The 17,594-nt window shown below is 46.6% G+C and overlaps 1 protein-coding gene across 1 annotated transcript in view; it reads left to right on the forward strand.

Moving 5' to 3' along the window:
• SLIT3 (slit guidance ligand 3) overlaps positions 1-17,594 on the forward strand; it is a 612,652-nt gene that overhangs the window by 453,930 nt on the left and 141,128 nt on the right. The window contains exons 7-8 of the mRNA XM_032625797.1: positions 9,401-9,472; positions 15,436-15,599. Coding sequence (XP_032481688.1) covers positions 9,401-9,472; positions 15,436-15,599 — 236 coding nt within the window. The remainder of the gene's footprint in view (positions 1-9,400; positions 9,473-15,435; positions 15,600-17,594) is intronic.

Here is a 17,594-nt window from a genome sequence, read left to right on the forward strand (position 1 = left end):
GTCAGGGAATCAATCTCTAGACTCACTTTAAAAAGACATCCTGTTGCCATGGCCATGGCTGCTGATGACCCACCAAGAGTCTCCTTCCTGGTGACCCTTAAAGAGGGAACCACCTTATTTATCTAGACTTAAGAAGAAGTCAACCTGCCTTGAGACAGGAGATGAATGGGCCAAGCTACCAAGACGGTCAATCTGACCCAAGGAGTCTGGATCCCCACCTGTGCGGAGGGGAAGAAGAGGGGTTCCAAGAGCACCCCCGGGAAGCTTGGCACTCTGGGAGACTGCAGTGGCACTTACTGTGGATGCCTGGTTTTGCAGTTATGTGATGCCTGCTCACAGATAATATTGCTGCATTAGAGCCAATTACATAGTGTTATGGACACACAACACGCAGATTACACCCAGAGCCAGGAAAGCACAGCTTGACAAAGCAATGGCCTAATCGGAGGAGACGGAGGGAAATGTCAGCCTTATTAAGGTTGCCAGTGTGGCGTGGCTGCAGCTGGACTTAGCTCCTCCAGATCAAAGATGGTTATCTTGAGTGATGCAAGGGAGAGCCACGCTTTAGCCCTCATCAGAGACCATTGGGGAGCCAGGGGCAGAAATCAAGTCGGACCTCTCGAAGAGTGATCACAGCCACCTCCATTGAGGACTGCGTACTACTTAAGAACTTGGGCCTCTCCCTAAACAGGAAGAGACCCAACTCCCTTGTGCTCTCCACACAAGAGGCCTTCGGTCTCAGGGGCAGCCATGTGCTGCCCTCCACATTCAGGTCAAGGCTCTGTCCTTAGCCTTTTCCCTAGTTCACTGGTTCTCCAACTTGAGCTTGCATAAGAATCCTCTCATTCATTGAAACACACAAAGCTGGGCCTACACCAGAGTTGCTGATTCAGTAGGTTGGCCTGATGCATATACTGAAAATATGCATCTTTAACAAGTCCACAGGTGATGTTGCAGATCTGGGGACCACACCTGGAGAACCACTGTCCAAGTTCATTCCCTGCCCATCCCAAGGTGGGTTCTCCTGCCCCGTCTCTTGAACAGGGCCTTCTGCTAGGCTTTCATTCCATCACAGCATTACAGATTCCAGGAGCAGTGGGACCCAGCTTCCCAGGTGGGAGCATGGGATGGGAATAAGAAGTGTGGATTCTAGGGTGAGATTGCCTGGTTTTAAATCACAGCCCTACCACTTGCCATTGGGGCTTTCCTGCCGATGTTTTACAGTCTTTAAGTTTTGAAAGTCGTTGACCTAATCCCCTCTCCTTACCAAGAAGTTATGTGACTCGCCCAGCATATCACAGCTAATCGTTGGCAAAGACAGGACCGGAACTGCCCAGTTCTAGAGCAGCCAGTGGGCAGCAAACATGGTTTATAAAAAGCCAGTTAGTAAATATTTTAGGCTTTCAGGCCATATGGTCTCTGTTGCAACTACTCAGCTGCTGTAATGTGAAAGCAGCCATAGACAGTACATAAACAAATGGGTAAAACTGTATTTACAAAAACAGGCTGCATTGGATGGGCTTTAGCCTTTAGGCAGTAGTTTGCCAACCCCTGGAACAGACCGGTATGTGTACCACTGCTTCATGCATACATTGCGACTAGGAGCCCTTGTCTTGCCTGGATGCCCCAGTATTTAGCTAAGGAACACAGGGAAACACAAACTTTGTCCGGGTACCAGTGTTCAATTACATGCACTATAGGAGCAATAGTAAGTCCACTAATCCCCTAGTGCCCTGGAAAAAATGTTTAATGCCCCCTTTCTAGTGCTCACAAGCAAGAGAGAGTGGGATCCACTGGTAGAAGTAGCATGGTCCACACAGATGATTTGAATATGGAAAACAGTCCCTTTTCATTAGACATTAATGCTCCAATTATGACAAAACAGAAAAGAGACTAGACAGAATACAGGTTAGTCTCAATAGAAATGTAGTATATATAATGGGGTAAGTAAGGGCTTTATAAGAGAGAAATGGGAGGTAGATGGACTGTCTTTTAAATGCCACGGGGTATCCTTCTCAAACTCTTGTAAAAAATTGCATAGGGGCTTCCCTAGTAGCGCAGTGGTTGAGAGTCCGCCTGCCGATGCAGGGGACGCGGGTTTGTTCCCCAGTCCGGGATGATCCCACATGCCACGGAGCAGCTGGGCCCGTGAGCCATGGCCGCTGAGACTGCGCGTCCGGAGCCTGTGCTCCGCAATGGGAGAGGCCACAACAGTGAGAGGCCCGCGTACCGCAAAAAAAAAAAAAAAAAAAAAAAAAATTGCAGAGGAAGGAACACTCCCAAACTCATTCTACAAGACCACCATCATCACCCTGATACCAAAAGCAGATAAAGATACTACAAAAAAAGAAAATTACAGACCAGTATCACTAATGAATACAGATGCAAAAATCCTCAACAAAATACAAGTAAACAGAATCCAACAACACATTAAAAGGATCATACACCATGATTAAGTGGGATTTGTCACAGGGATGCAAGGATTCTTCAATATATGCAAATCAATCAATGTGATATACCACATTAACAAATTGAAGAAGAAAAAAACATATGATCATCTCAATAGATGTAGGAAAAGCTTTTGACAAAATTCAACACCCATTTATGACAAAAACTCTCCAGGAGGTGGGCATTCAGGGAACCTACCTCAACATAATAAAGGCCATATACGACAAACCCACAGCAAACATCATTCTCAATGGTGAAAAATTGAAAGCATTTCCTCTAAGATCAGGAATAAGACAAGGATGTCCACTCTCGCCACTATTATTCAACATAGTTTTGGAAGTCCTAGCCACAGCAATCAGAGAAGAAAAAGAAATAAAAGGAATCTAGATTGGAAAAGAAGAAGTAAAACTGTCACTGTTTGTAGATGACATGATACTATACATAGAGAATCCTAAAGATGCCACCAGAAAACTACTAGAGCTAATCAATGAATTTGGTAAAGCTGCAGGATATAAAACTAATGCACAGAAATCTCTTGCATTCCTATACACTAACAACAATTAAGGGAACAATCCCATTCACTGTTGCACCAAAAAGAATAAAATACCTAGGAATAAACCTACCTAAGGAGGCAAAAGACCTGTATGCAGAAAACTATAAGACACTGATGAAAGAAATCAAAGACGATACAAACAGATGGAGAGATATACCGTGTTCTTGGATTGGGATAATCAGTATTGTGAAAATGACTGTACTACCCAAAACAATCTACAGATTCAGGGCAACCACTATCAAATTACCAATGGCATTTTTTATAGAACTAGAACAAAAAATCTTAATATTTGTATGGAGACACAAAAGACCCCGAATAGCCAAAGCAATCTTGAGAAAGAAAAAAGGAGCTGGAGAAATCAGACTCCCTGACTTCAGACTACACTACAGAGCTACAGTAATCAAGACAATATGGTACTGGCACAAAAACAGGAATACAGATCAATGGAACAGGATAGAAAGCCCAGAGATAAACCCACACACCTATGGTCAACTAATCTATGACAAAGGAGGCAAGGATATATAATGGAGGAAAGACAGTCTCTTCAATAAGTGATGCTGGGAAAACTTGACAGCTACATGTAAAAGAATGAAATTAGAACACTTCCTACCACCATACAAAAATAAACTCAAAATGGATTAAAGACCTAAATGTAAGACTGGACACTATAAAACTCTTAGAGGAAAACATAGGAAGAACCCTCTTTGACATAAATCACAGCAAGATCTTTTTTGACTGACCTCCTAGCGTAGTGAAAATAAAAATAAACGGATGGAACCTAATGAAACTTCAAAGCTTTTGCACAGCAAAGGAAACTGTAAACAAGGGGAAAAGACACCCCTCAGAATGGGAGAAAATATTTGCAAACAAATCAATGGACAAAGGACTAATCTCCAAAGTATATAAACAGCTCATGCAGCTCAATATTAAAAAAACAAACAACCCAATCCAAAAATGGGCAGAAAGACCTAAATAGACACCTCTCCAAAGAAGACATACAGATGGCCAAGACGCACATGAAAAGCTGCTCAACGTCACTAATTAGAGAAATGCAAATCAAAACTACAATGAGGTATCACCTCACACCGGTTAGAATGGCCATCATCAAAAAATCTACAAACAATAAATGCTGGAGAGGGTGTGGAGAAAAGGGAACCCTCTTGCACTGTTGGTGGGAATGTACGTTGATACAGCCACTATGGAGAACAGTATGGAGGTTCCTTAAAAAACTAAAAATAGAACTGCCATATGACCCAGCAATCCCACTGTTGGGCATATACCCAGAGAAAACCATAATTCAAAAAGAGTCATATACCACAATGTTCACTGCAGCACTATTTACAATAGCCAGGACATGGAAGCAACCTAAATGTCCATCGACAGACAAAGGGATAAAGAAAATGTGATACATATACACAATGGAATACTACTCAGCCATAGAAAGGAGTGAAATTGGGTCATTTGCAGAGACGGGGTCGGACCTAGAGCCTGTCATACAGAGTGAAGTAAGTCAGAAAGGGAAAAACAAATATCACATATTAACGCATATATGTGGAATCTAGAAAAATGGTACAGATGAACCAGTTTGCAAGGCAGAAATAGAGACACAGATGTAGAGAACGAGTATATGGACACCAAGGGGGGAAAGCGGGGGGTTGGGGGTGGGATGAATTGGGAGATTAGGGTTGACGTATATTCACTAATATGTATAAAATAGGTAACTAATAAGAACCTGCTGTACAGCACAGGGAATTCCACTTTGCTGTACAGTAGAAACTAACACAACATGGTAAAAGAACTATACCCCAATTAAAAAAATAACTAAATAAATAAATCCGATGGGGGGAAATTGCATTATTTCTAGTTCATACTGAAATGCCCATTCAGTAGCTTGTCATGGTACAAAAAGGGGAGGCCAGGACAGTCTTGAAGTTTCATAGAATTAATGTGACCCTGAACTTGAGCTTGAAACCTGACGGAAAATGCTGAATTAAGAGCACTTACTTGGAGAAAAGCTTCCAACTGGGGCGACTTGGGGTAAAGCATATCTTCTCAATAGAACAGGGCAGTGAGATTAAAGCTAGATTCTAGAACTAGAAAAACTCTTCCGGGAAATGGAATTAATAAATAAGGTGAGGTTGATGAGGTCACCATAGGTTAGGCTTGGGCAGTCATCTAATGGGGGTGGAGGTGGGTCATTGTTAGACCAAACCATTTATTTTTTTCTGTTGATTAACTTTCAAGAAAGTTTCTAGAGCAAGAGGCAATGGGAGGCTTGCTCCGTTATTTCTGGCTTTGGGTCCCTGAGTGGAAATGACAGAGAATATCTTTGCTGGAGTAACAAACTTGCCCTGAAAACAGGAGGCAGTGACAAAGTTGGGAGAAACTGTGAAAAGAAAGAGTAGAGAGTCCTGAATCCTCTAGGAGCTCGTTGCTACCCTGGGTAGGTCTCTTATGTCTTACAGCCTCAAATTGCTGATCTGCAAGATGGGGACAATAATTTCAACCTCAGAGTGCTTCAAGTACCACATAAGATGAATGTGAAAGTATACCGTAAACCACAAAGGACCAAACAAACAGAAGCTACAATAATAATAGCTAACAATTACCGATCACTGCCTACGAGCCAGGCAGCGTGCTAACAAGTGTGCTTTCCGTGCCCTGTTTCAAGGGCGTGATGGTCAGCTGGATGATGTCGCCCCAAAGATGTTCACATCCTCATCCCAGGAACTTATGAATCGTACCTTATGTGGCAAAAGGAACTTGGCATATATGACTAAGAATCCTGAGATGGGGAGGTTATCCTGGATTATCCAGTCAGGCTCTAAGTGTCATCACACAGGTCCTCTTAAGAGGGAGGCAGGACATCAGAGTGAACAGTAGGAGATGTGACAACAGAAGCAAGAGGTCAGAGTGATACAAGGAAGAGGCCATGAGCCAGGGAATATGGTGGCCTCTACAAGCCGCAAAAGACAAGGAAATGAATTCTTCTCTTGAGGCCTCCAGAAGAAACACAGTCCCGTGAACCCATTTTAGACTTCTGACCTCCAGACTGTATGAGGATAAGTTTACGTTGCTTTAAACCACAGAAGGTGTGGTAATCTGTTACAGCAGCCTTAGACAGCTAAGGCAGGTGTCATTTCTGGAGTCAGGCTTGTGTGGATTTAAGTCCTGGGACCACCACTCGCTTCATCCAAGACATGGAGGTGATAGAAAGGTGCCTGCCTCATCGGGTGGTTATAGAAATGAGATGACAAGTAGGACCCTCAGCCCAGTGCCTGCCTGGCATAAAATAAGCTCGCGGTTAATGTTGGCAATTATTAGTACCATCTCGTTTAATCACCAGGAAAGCTCTGTGAGATCAATGCTGCTCTCTGCCCCGTGTTACAGAGGAGGAAGCTTAATAAGATTATGAAAACTTACTCGTGGTTGCACGGGCCGTAAGTGGCAGAGGCAGAATCTAAACCAGGTCGTTGCCTTTGAGGCCATGCTCACCCACTCTGCTCTTCTGCATCAGGGTTATGACAGTGACATCTCCATCAAATGCCCGCTGCTTAGGCTGGGACACAAGAACCAGAGAGAGCAGAGTGCTCCCTGCATGGGCAAAAGCCACCAAGACTGGAAATCGAATAAATCTGTGTTTATTAGGGAAAAAGAAACTGTAGCTGCCATGGAGATCAGCATCTAAGAGGTTAGCAACCCTCTGACGTCCCTGGGCCGGGCAGCCCCACACAGCAAATCATGAAGGTCTGAATACTGTGTTTAGTCACTTTGGTTCGGGAATAATTGCTATTATCGTAAATGTTTTATAGCCCTCATTACGGCTCACATTTAAATATCCGTGTAGTCATACATTAATAAGTCATCGCTGCCGGACGACTGCCGGATGCAGTTACAATCCAAGCCCGGCATATAACTGCACTGTGTATTCAGCTAAACTAGGGCTGGCTGTGAACTCAGCCTGATGTTGAGTTGCTGGGTAGGTTTGGAAGGAAGCCTCTTTTCTGCAAAGGCTTCTTGCTCTTTGCTTTTTGAGAGATAAGGGGGACACTCAGATTTTTGTTCGGTATTGAGTCAACGACCCTAACTAGGTATCCCCCAGGTGTGGAGCCTAGAACTCTAGGATGGATAGAAGCAGAAATGAAGGCATTGTTTCTGCCCTGGAGGCATTCTTAATCCTCTGGAGAGGGCGTGGGATGGCGAGCATAGCCCTCGCTCCTCGGAAACTCCCTACCAAGGCAGGAGAGCCCGGATGGATGGGAAGGACAGATTCTTCCGCCCTGTCTGATGACGTGCTCTGAACACTTCCTGGGTGGATGGAGATAGGATGGATTCACACACACACACACACACACACACACACACACACACACGCACACGCACACACACACATACACACTTATAGAAAAGATAAGCCACGTGAAACAAAATAGCTATGTAGGTTCAACTTCATAAAATGTCAAGTGTCTGAATTGGTGCATTAGTAAAGTTCCAGAGTGGGCAGAAGCAGGCAGTGTAAATCTGGTTCATTCCTCTTTATCATACTCTATGCCTAAAATAATGCCAGACACAAGGTAGGTGCAGAAGAAATATGGGGGGGAGGGAGGAAAAAGTATTAGGTTCTGTGCCTCTGTGTAAATAGATTTCCTCCTGGCCTTTTTGGCCAAAGGCCTTGAGGCATAACCTGGGGTGAGGGGTATGTGGTCCCTGGAATCCTCCTGCGACTAGTGTCCCCAGAGGAGAAAGCATCTGTGCAGGGCCCCTTGGGTGGGGTGGGGTGTGTATGGGGGCCACTGTGTGCCAGACAAACCTCTGTTTATATTCCCTTGGGGGTTGGCGTTGTGTGAGGGGAACAGGAATGACCAGGACAGGACTAGATTCTCTCCACCAACGTCAGTTAAACGGTAGCCTCAATGAGCACGTACTGTCTGCTAAGCCTTTTACCAGCCTGTGAGGTAGGTACCATTGCCTGCCTCCTTCTGCCGATGAAGAAGCTGTGGTTAAGAGATGTTGATCATTGGCCCGAGACCACACAACTAGGGTATATAAGACTCAATCTGAACCATGTATGGACCAGGCCTTGGGACTGTAGTAATGCATAAGGTAGAAAATGTTAGAGGGCGTTTTAAGAGGAAGATAATGTGTTTACCGAGAGCCAGGGGCAAAAGAAGTCTGTTTTAACCAGTGAAGGCTTCCAAAGAAAGGCTCCTTCCTGGGCCAGTGGGACCCCGTGGGAGGGTAAGAGGAGGGGGTGGGTGAAAAGAGGGTATCTGATGTGGCCTTGGGGGAGCACAGGAGCAAGTGGCCATCACGAAGGAGCGTACCACGGGCTGCATCCAACTCCTGCTCTTTGGGATGCAGAGTGAGGCAGGTGTGGGTCAGAGAGCTGAGAACTAGGTCCAGTCTTGCCACGAACGGTTGCCTCTGTCTGCATAGTCACTGAAATAACCGACCTAGACAGGCCCTTCGGCTACGTAACATTTCCACCTCTGCACATGGTTTCCTTGGCCGCCATGCTTTCCCTGGGCTCCCGCGATAGGTCCTTCTGGAAGGGTAAGCCCAGGGCCATACTTACCTACAGCCTGATTTCATTCTGGTCCATTTATGGGGCTCACATCCGTCTCTTCCCTTTTCCCTGTACAAAGATACCAGTCAGTGTCAATGCTGCACTGGAGGAGTCCCCATCCATGGTCATCGGGAGGCACAAGCAAGTAGAGACTGAATCCCTGTGCTCACAGAGCTCACAGACTCACTTCAGACAAGATGTGCTTAAAGAGCCAGAAGATGGCTGGAAAATACTCATAAAATAACCTATCCACATAGCATCCTGCATGAGGCAGTATGTATAATGGGCAGAGCAAGGAGTTTGGAGCAAGCGAGTACTGGGTTCAAATCCCATGTCCACAGCTTAATAGCTGTGAGTCCTTGGAAAAGTAGGTTTACTTCTCTGAAGCTCAGCTTCCTCATCTGTAACACAAGGATAAAGCCTCCCCTGTAGGGTTGTGTGCAACTAAGCAAGATGTTTCGTATCTGTTTCCTTCTCTCTAAAATGAGGCCAAGAATATGTAACTGGCATTGTAGTTGTGGGAATCAGCGACGTTGTAACGAAGCACTCAGAACGCAGTAGGATTTCAGGAGGCAAGCTTATTGCTCCAGGTAGGTAAGTGAGTACTGAGAGGGCAGCAGAGGAAAGGAGGGATCCACTTGTAACAGGAATCAGGGATTCTCTTCTCATCTGGAGACCCGTCCACTTGTCTCCGGCTGCTGCACCAACTGACCCATGGCTGTTGATGGATGGTCCCTCTTGCAGTCACATCCATCCCTTCCCCACCTTCCATAAGCATCCTGGTACCTGCCACACTGCTGCCCTGTTGACCTGTTTCTCCTCTCTCTCCGCAGCACTCTCAATAACAACAACATTAGCCGCATCCTGGTCACCAGCTTCAACCACATGCCGAAGATTCGAACCTTGTGAGTAAAGGTCCCCTGCTTCCTCCCCCACCTGCTCCCCACCTTATGCAGCTTCAGAGCATCACTCTCAGCTGCTTGCAGAGCCTCACCCTTGGTTCCTACATCCACACACCTCATCCCTCTGCTACTGACTAAGGGGTGTTGGTGAGTGAGGGCAGACTTGGGAGAGGGTCACGGAGCCATCCGTGGTTCTGAACCACCATCCTGCCTCAGGCCAACTCAATTCTCTTCACCCCGGGAATCTTCCTGGACTGGGGAAATCTTCTTTGTGTTTTCCACCTGGATGGAAAAGTTTATTAGTGTTACATCACCACAGAACTTTTAGAACAGGGATGTGATGATTCATCATTTGTTTAGTTCGTGTCCTGTACCACTGGCAGTTCTATCCTACTGCCAAAGGCTACAGTTGTTGCCCGCTCTGGGAACGGTAGAGGAGGGGGAGTCTTAGCTACCCCTTCACCCCAGCCTCCTACCCTCCACACACCACACTTTCCTGCTCCCTGGATTATATTCTGGTGTCAGAATGCAGTAACTCCGTTCTTTATCTTTAATGTGTTGGGTGGGCTCAAGCCTTCCAGAATGTGTACTCAGGAAGCAAATCTCCCCATGGCGCCCCATACCGAGAGCAGGTCTAGTGCCTTTGTTACCTGGGAAGTTCTCATCTCTCAGCCAGAAATCCTTTTTCAGTTCCTCTGCAAATGTATTCTGCTGGCCTTTCCAAAGAGGTTCATACTTGATGTTTTTCTTGTGTTGGTGGAGCCCCAGTGGAGTTTATATCACAGCAGTAGGGGAGAGTCAGTCCCCAAGAGTAAAGTGCCTGGCACATAGTAGACAATAAATGGTATTTATAGTTATATTATTATTATCATCATCATACTATTTATCCAGAAATCTGGATTAAAAATACCAAGCAACCAGCTTCTCTATGGCCCCTGAGCAACATTGCATCCAAGCAGATGTGAAAATCCTTAGAGCAGTGGTTCCCAAAGTGGGGGGTCCCTAGACCAGTAGTGTCAGCATCACCTGGAACTTGTTGAAAAGCAAAATTGCAGGTCCCACCTCAGACCCATGGAATCAGAATCTCGGGGGTGGACCCAGCCATCTGTTTCTAACAAGCCCTCCAGGAGATCTCAATACTTATAAGGTTTGAGACCCCTGCATTAGTGAGAAGGTGACCTTATCTCAGGTAAGAATGAAGCAAAGATCAATGAAGCAATTGATGAGGAGATGATACAGAGAACCCTCAGAAGGACACAGAGTTGGGAGTCAGACAGACCTGAGGTTAAATACGAGCTCCGCCACTCACTCTGGGCAAGTTGCTTCATCTCTCTGTTCTTCATAGATAGTGAATTCATAAGTGCTTGCCTCAAAGTTATGGTGGAAATGACATGTACTAACATGTAAAGTGCCTGGTCATGGTGTCCACACAACAAATACTAGTTATTATATAGAAGGAGGACCCAAGCTCAGCTTCCATCATTGTGCCCATTTCTTCCTCTGATCCCTCGTGGGGTAGCAGAATTCAGCCAAGAAAATCTATCTTCTTCCTTTCCTTTTAAAAGAGGGTGGTGGGACTTCCCAGGCAGTCCAGTGGTTAAAACTCCACACTCCCAATGCAGGGGGCACGGGTTCGATCCCAGGTCGGGGAACTAAGATCCCACATCCTACATGCTGCATGGTGCGGCCTGCAGGAGAAATCACTGGGTCCTCAGGGTGCTGGGCCCGCATCTCCCCAGGCGAGTGCGTTGAATAGAAGAAGTACGGCTCTCACCTGTGCAACCAGCAGTTCAGCTCCTGTGGGCGGCTGCTTTGTGATTTCTACCTCCCCTCCTGTTATTTTCAGTTGAAAAGCATCAATAAGAGAGCAGGGAGGGGTCCACGGGAGGCAGGGAAGATGGTGAGGCCTGGATCTTTGTTGGGTGGTTGTAAGGGTGGGGGAAGAGGGTAGGAGAGTTTTTTCTCCTTGTTTCTGCTGTCACACTTCCCTGCGGTCCCGAGCCCTCATCTGATGAGTTCAGATCAATCCATCAGTCTCGTCTGTTCTCTTTGCTCCCCGCCTGCTGCCATTTTCTCTTTAGTTTAATTTCAGAGATGGCTCTGTAGAGAACTCCCCAGAGACTTGAGCTGACTAATCCCCCTTCACTGTAATTAAAGTGCGGTGGTGAGGGGGGAGCGCTGGTGGTGGAGAAAGGGGGGAAGAGGAGAGAGGAAGGAAGTCGTAAATGGGATTTCTAAAGGAAAGCTTTTATATTGAATTCAGAAAGCCACATTTTATAGAAAATGAATGCTGACCCTCTCTAAAAGGATTTGCTGGAAATTTAATTTAGCATCTGTGGCTAAAAGGCACCTTTTACAAATTGGCATTTGTACTCATTCACCTTACCTTCTGTAAAAGCGGTTTCGCCAACGTGAAATATGGTGTTTCTGTCCGCAAAAGACCACAGAACGACTGACAGGAACCACCCAGCCGCCTTGATGCTTTGGTGGCTAAGAAATGACAGCCTTGTACAGGCAGGGCCTTGGGTTGGGGAGAGCCTGAAGTCTGGAGCTAGTCTCCTCACAGTAAAAATAATAAGGGCAAACATTTCTTCGGTAGTTCACGGTGTCCCAGGCCTTGTGCTTGGCATTTTCCATGAATCATTTCAATCCTCACAATGGCCCAAGCAAGGAGGCACCATTAATATCCCCATTTTATAGATGATAACACTGAGGCCCAGGATTAGATTGCTGCCCAAGGTCAAAGTCGAAAAGCACAGAGCCTATGTCAGATTCTGGCACTATGACATCAGAACCTGAGCTTGTCCCGTTCAGTAGGAACAAAAGCAGAAGAGCATCAGGTGAGCTGAGGAAGGGGAGACCGGAGCTTCCACGTGGCTGAAAGGCCACTGGAGGCCACCCTCCCTGTGTCATTGCCATCACAGAAGTTATTGAAAGTAATTAAGATAATGTCTCTTCTCACTCAAGAAAACTAGAAATACCCCTGGCAGTGTCTGGGCTCAAGTTTCAAGATCATCAAGATGCTTTTTCTTTTAACATTCGTATTTGGGGTAACATTGCTCAATTTGATCTACGGAACATGATGTAAAAGGCAGCTTGAAAGACTCTGCCCAGCTCGACTCTCCAGCCCTTCTGCTGCGTAAAATTCCAAGAGGGGGAGATCTGAGCCTGTCCACTGTCCTGGGCTTTTGACAAGAGCCTTCACATGGATTCAAAAGCAGTTTGGGTCACCTCTTTTCGATGGTCGTACTTACGAGAGGAGAAATTCCTACAGAAATGGACAAAGGGATAAGGGCCATCTGTAGCAAGGTTTAAAAAGGAGGTAGCTTGGGCTTCCCTGGTGGCGCAGTGGTTGCGAGTCCGCCTGCCGATGCAGGAGACACGGGTTCGTGCCCCGGTCCGGGAGGATCCCACATGCCGCGGAGCGGCTGGGCCCGTGAGCTCATGGCCGCTGAGCCTGCGTGTCCGGGGCCTGTGCTTCGCAAAGGAAAAAAAAAAAAAAGGAGGTAGCTTGGGGCTGGCCAGTGGGGATTAAGGAACAACCAACCTAATATAAACTTCCAAAAGGGAAACCGCTGACATTTTGATTATCCCAGAAATTAATCAGCTCAGTAAGGATCTGACTTACCTAAACCTCAGTTTTGTTGTTCCATTGGTCTCTTACCTCCGATTGGAACTGATGGGAATTTGTTTGCATTGATCCGCCTTGTTTCCTTAGCTTCCATACCTCAGTGCCAAAGAGGGTAACTGCCTTTCCTAATAAAAGCCAAACTCATTAAAAGGCACACAGAAAATTCTGGCACCTCAAACTGGGCATGCCACTGCAGCCTACCTCTGCTTTGCCTTGTCACTAAGAACTGACCCACTGTCACTTTTTTCCTAGACAGCCTTTATATCTGGTGGTGTATTCCTGGCCGCGCAATCATCTCTCTCTCCCTCTCTCTCTCTCTCTGTCTCTCCGCAGCTCACTGATGGGTCAGGAGACAGATCATTTTCCCTCATGCTGCAATTTCCCAAAAAGTCCCAATGCAGAAAAGGAATTCCCTCCTCCCCTTCATATTCTCTGGGAAAGAGTAACCAGCTCCAAGTCCAACACCAGGCCCCCCTCCATGCTTGGCACAAAGTGGTCATCTTTGTTGAATACACAGAGGTCTTGCCTTCCTTCTTAGAACTGAGGTCCTTCCCTCCAGGTTAGGATTTTGCCTTCCCTCCCGCTTCCCACCTGTCGTACCTCTTCCTGGAGTGCCAGACTAAGAGGGAGCCAGGCTTGTTTCCACAGCATCGGGGCCTGAGCTTTGATGTTCAGAGGCGAGCATTGCTTGGGGCCCATTACAGGCGCTGTATCTTGGTCCCGGGGGTATATGCAGTTGTCTTTGACTTTTAAGTATTGGCTCTGAAATACAAAAAGAAAATTATAACATCCAAATTAATCATGTTTCAACAAAATCGTAAAAAATCTTTTCAAATATTTTTCAGCGGAAAAAAATGACATTCTAGGTGGGATATGGGTTCGTTTAGTCAGTCTGATGTTATGGGATCTGGGACCCCCACCCTGAGTCTGCCAAGGTCCCTGGTGGCCCTGGCCTGCCCGAGGTTTGCACCCGTGCAGGGCCAGGGAGACTCTGCTGGCAGGCAGTGCAGATGAGCTACACTTGGCCAATGTTTAGCAATGTTGACCTAACACTAAGTGGAGTGTGGTCAAGAGCCCTTCAGCTGTCTCCATTTCAGACATGGATGTAGCCTGAGCCACTGCTTCGGTCTGCCACTCAGTATTAACTGGCATGACACAGAGTACTTGAAAGTCCCAAGATATTGCTGACTGATGAGCAGGTACAGAATGGGGCAGTTGAAATTTGCATCAGAAAGCCAAGTATATGATAAGCTGTCGTGACTAAAACTCACCTACCGCCACTGCTAATGATCTAAGTTTGTAGGGACTGTGGAAGTTGGAAACCCCTGATGCGGAAACCCTGGGGAAGAACCTTTAGGGTCCCCTGGGTATCCTTAGGTTGCCCTCCAGACAGTGGAAAGGAAATTCAACTTAACCAGATGAGGCTCCCCTCAGACGCGGAACCTGAAGATCCCTCTCAGGAATCTTACTCACTCCAGGGTGAGAAGCTGATCTGGAACCACAGCTACTAGAGGGAGAAAGCACAAGAGTCCTGAAGATGGATAAAAAGCCTTTTCAGAGGCACCGAACCAGTCAGAATAGCAAATACACCAGGTGGACTTGAACTTGGGAAGGCTATGAAGGGCACTCTGGAGAAAGTGCTGTGGATTACAAGAGTCTGTAAACACCTTATTTAAATAGGAGGGTGAAGAGAAGGTGCATCCTTCAGAAAGTACCCTTCTCTCTGTTCCCTGCTTACCCTAGCTAGTACACACAGCGGTATTGGTTTTAGGCTTACCAGCATGACACACAGGGGGTCCATTAAAGGGACACTTAGAGAGAAAACGAAGGAAGGAGAGAAAAGACAACAGCAGATCTCTGCCACAGTTCACCACAGACTGGAGCGTGGAGATTAAGAAGCTGTTGTAAAGCATCTGTAACCAGGGCTAGCTAAAGTACGGAAAGCTACACCTGAGTCACGCTTTTGGAAGTTTGACCTGAATCAGGGTCATCGCTGTAATAATGTCACCCTCCCTCTTCTGTGTGTTGAGGCTTTCCTGAGTGGGAAAGAAAAGGGTGGAATTACTATTAAAAGATGGGGGTTGCTCAGAAGCCTGGAGGCCTCCATTGGATGTGGGTGGCACGAGAAGATGACTGTCATTGGTGGCTTGGCAATAACAGGGCTGAGGCTCCTGTGGTGATTCCGCGGTGCAGAGGACAGTGTGCTCCCCCCGGGCTCCCAAGGACTGTCACACTGGGCAAAGGGCACGGAGGTTCAGCCCACTCCATGCAGACAATGGCACCCTCCCCACTTCCTGCTGTGACGGCATCTTCCCTCTGTCCCTCCCTCTCCCAGGCGCCTCCACTCCAACCACCTGTACTGCGACTGTCACCTGGCCTGGCTCTCGGATTGGCTGCGACAGCGGCGGACCATTGGCCAGTTCACTCTCTGCATGGCACCTGTGCACCTGAGGGGCTTCAACGTGGCAGACGTGCAGAAGAAGGAGTACGTGTGCCCAGGTGAGGTGACCCCACCACTCCCCTCCCCTCCTGTCCTGTGACTCGCCCACCTGTGAGCTCTCCTTAACATCACCTTGGCCTTGAACACACACCCCAGAGCTCGGTGTGGAGCCTCGCAGGTTGCCCCAGCATTCGCCAGTCACTTAAAGAACTCTAAGGTGCCTCCATGTGTTCCAGAAAAGAAGCTCTTGCCATCTGGTAAAGGAAAATGCTCAAGGAACTCATGAATCACTTCCTGTTAAGCCTCAGGGCCCATTAGGTACTTTAGCATTGGCCAAACCCGTTCCTATCGCCCATTTGCTCCTAGAAATTGAGAGTCAGGCTAATAGAGGCTATGAGGTCAGCCTGCTTGGCTGGAAATCTTAGCTCTGTCCCTTAATGGTGTGTGACTTTGGTAAGTTACTGCATGTCTGCAAAATAGAAAAAATCGTAGTCCATAACTCCAGGGATGGGTGGGAGGATTAAGTGAAATAATGCATATAAAGCACTTAGCATAATACACAGCACTTGGTAAGAGCTAATGAGTGGAGCTGAATTATTATAGTTTAGTGGGCCCACAAAATGCTGAGCAAACACGAGAGTTTGATCTGTGGGTAATCGAATTGTAATAGAAGCACAGATGCCCATGCAGTACTGAAAACAGAGCTGTGCTTGCACATGACTGAAGGCAGCTCATCTCTCCAGGATGGGAGGTGGCTGAGTTACCTGAGAAAAGTTTCCCAGAGGATGTCGCCTTTGCCTTGGGTCCTGAATGTTGTTTGCTTGTTTGTTTTTACTTTTCATTTCATGACATTGCCCAATCCCATCCATTCTTCCCTTTTCTGGTGGCAAGGAAGTAAGCTAATCTCTTGATTTCCTCAAAAAAAAAAAAAAACAATATTCAGTTGAGGAGTTCCCCAAAGATGCATTCCTGAGATCCAGGAACTCAGTCCTGGAATTGGGAACCGGTGGCTTCTAAAGGCTGCTCTGATGCTTTCTCCTGTCATGTTACAACTTTATCAAGTCATTTAATACCCAAAAACATTTTAACATGTTTCAGAGCAGTACCTCAACAATTTGCTATAGACGCCCACATAGAAATCACTTTCCATCAAACACATAATAAAACCGTTTAGCACACAGACACCCAACTCACATATAGTGACTGTAATTACAGTAATTATTAGGAAAAGGGTACAATATCGGCATAAGTGCCAGTGAAAGAAATAATTATAGAGTGCAGGAGTCATCCAAAAGCTATGGAGAAAAACTAATTAGGGAGGAGGTTAAAACACATTATTACGGGTGGGTACAAAGTTTAAAGCTGCGCACCAACACGAATGCCAACACGAAGATGCTTCGTCACGAAAGCACCTTCCCATCAAGGGAGTGCCGAGACATTGCTTACCCAGCAGCAGTCAGGACTCAAAACCCAGGGCCGGGAGGCTGATCCTCCTGGGTCCTGGAAATGTTACTGCCCCAGGTCTCCCTCCTCTGAAAAAGCTGGATCTCACAGGTGGGTTAATAGTTACATAGGTGACTAGGACCTTTATCATATCCCCTGTTTATAGCAATCAAAGCCCATTGCTAGTGATGGGCCGTAACTTCTTCATACGAGGCCAGGTGTCTTTTAAGGACACGAGAATTTAATCCACAGACTGCAGACATGAATATGCTGTTAATCTCCACCCTCTCACTAGTAGTATGAATTTAGGGGAGGGACATATTAGGGCCCCTATGCGTGGGGGAATTTTTTAGATGCTTTTCCCAGGCATCAAAATAGGATGCTGTGCAGGGCAACGTTCTGAAAAGTAAGTCAGGTACAATGGCGGGGAGAACTGGTGAATTGAACATCTGTAACGAATGAACAACCGCCCTCATTAGCGGGGTTCAGGAGGAGCACCCTCTCCCCAAAGTACTACGTCTTTCATGATTTGTTCAAGGTAGGTGGTGAGGCTGTGATAAAAGGATGCCAGGGGAAGCAGCGTGGAGCAAGACAGCCTGTGCACGCACAGG

Source organism: Phocoena sinus, chromosome 3 (genome assembly GCF_008692025.1).
Source record: "Phocoena sinus isolate mPhoSin1 chromosome 3, mPhoSin1.pri, whole genome shotgun sequence".
NCBI classification, from domain to species: Eukaryota; Metazoa; Chordata; class Mammalia; order Artiodactyla; family Phocoenidae; genus Phocoena; species Phocoena sinus.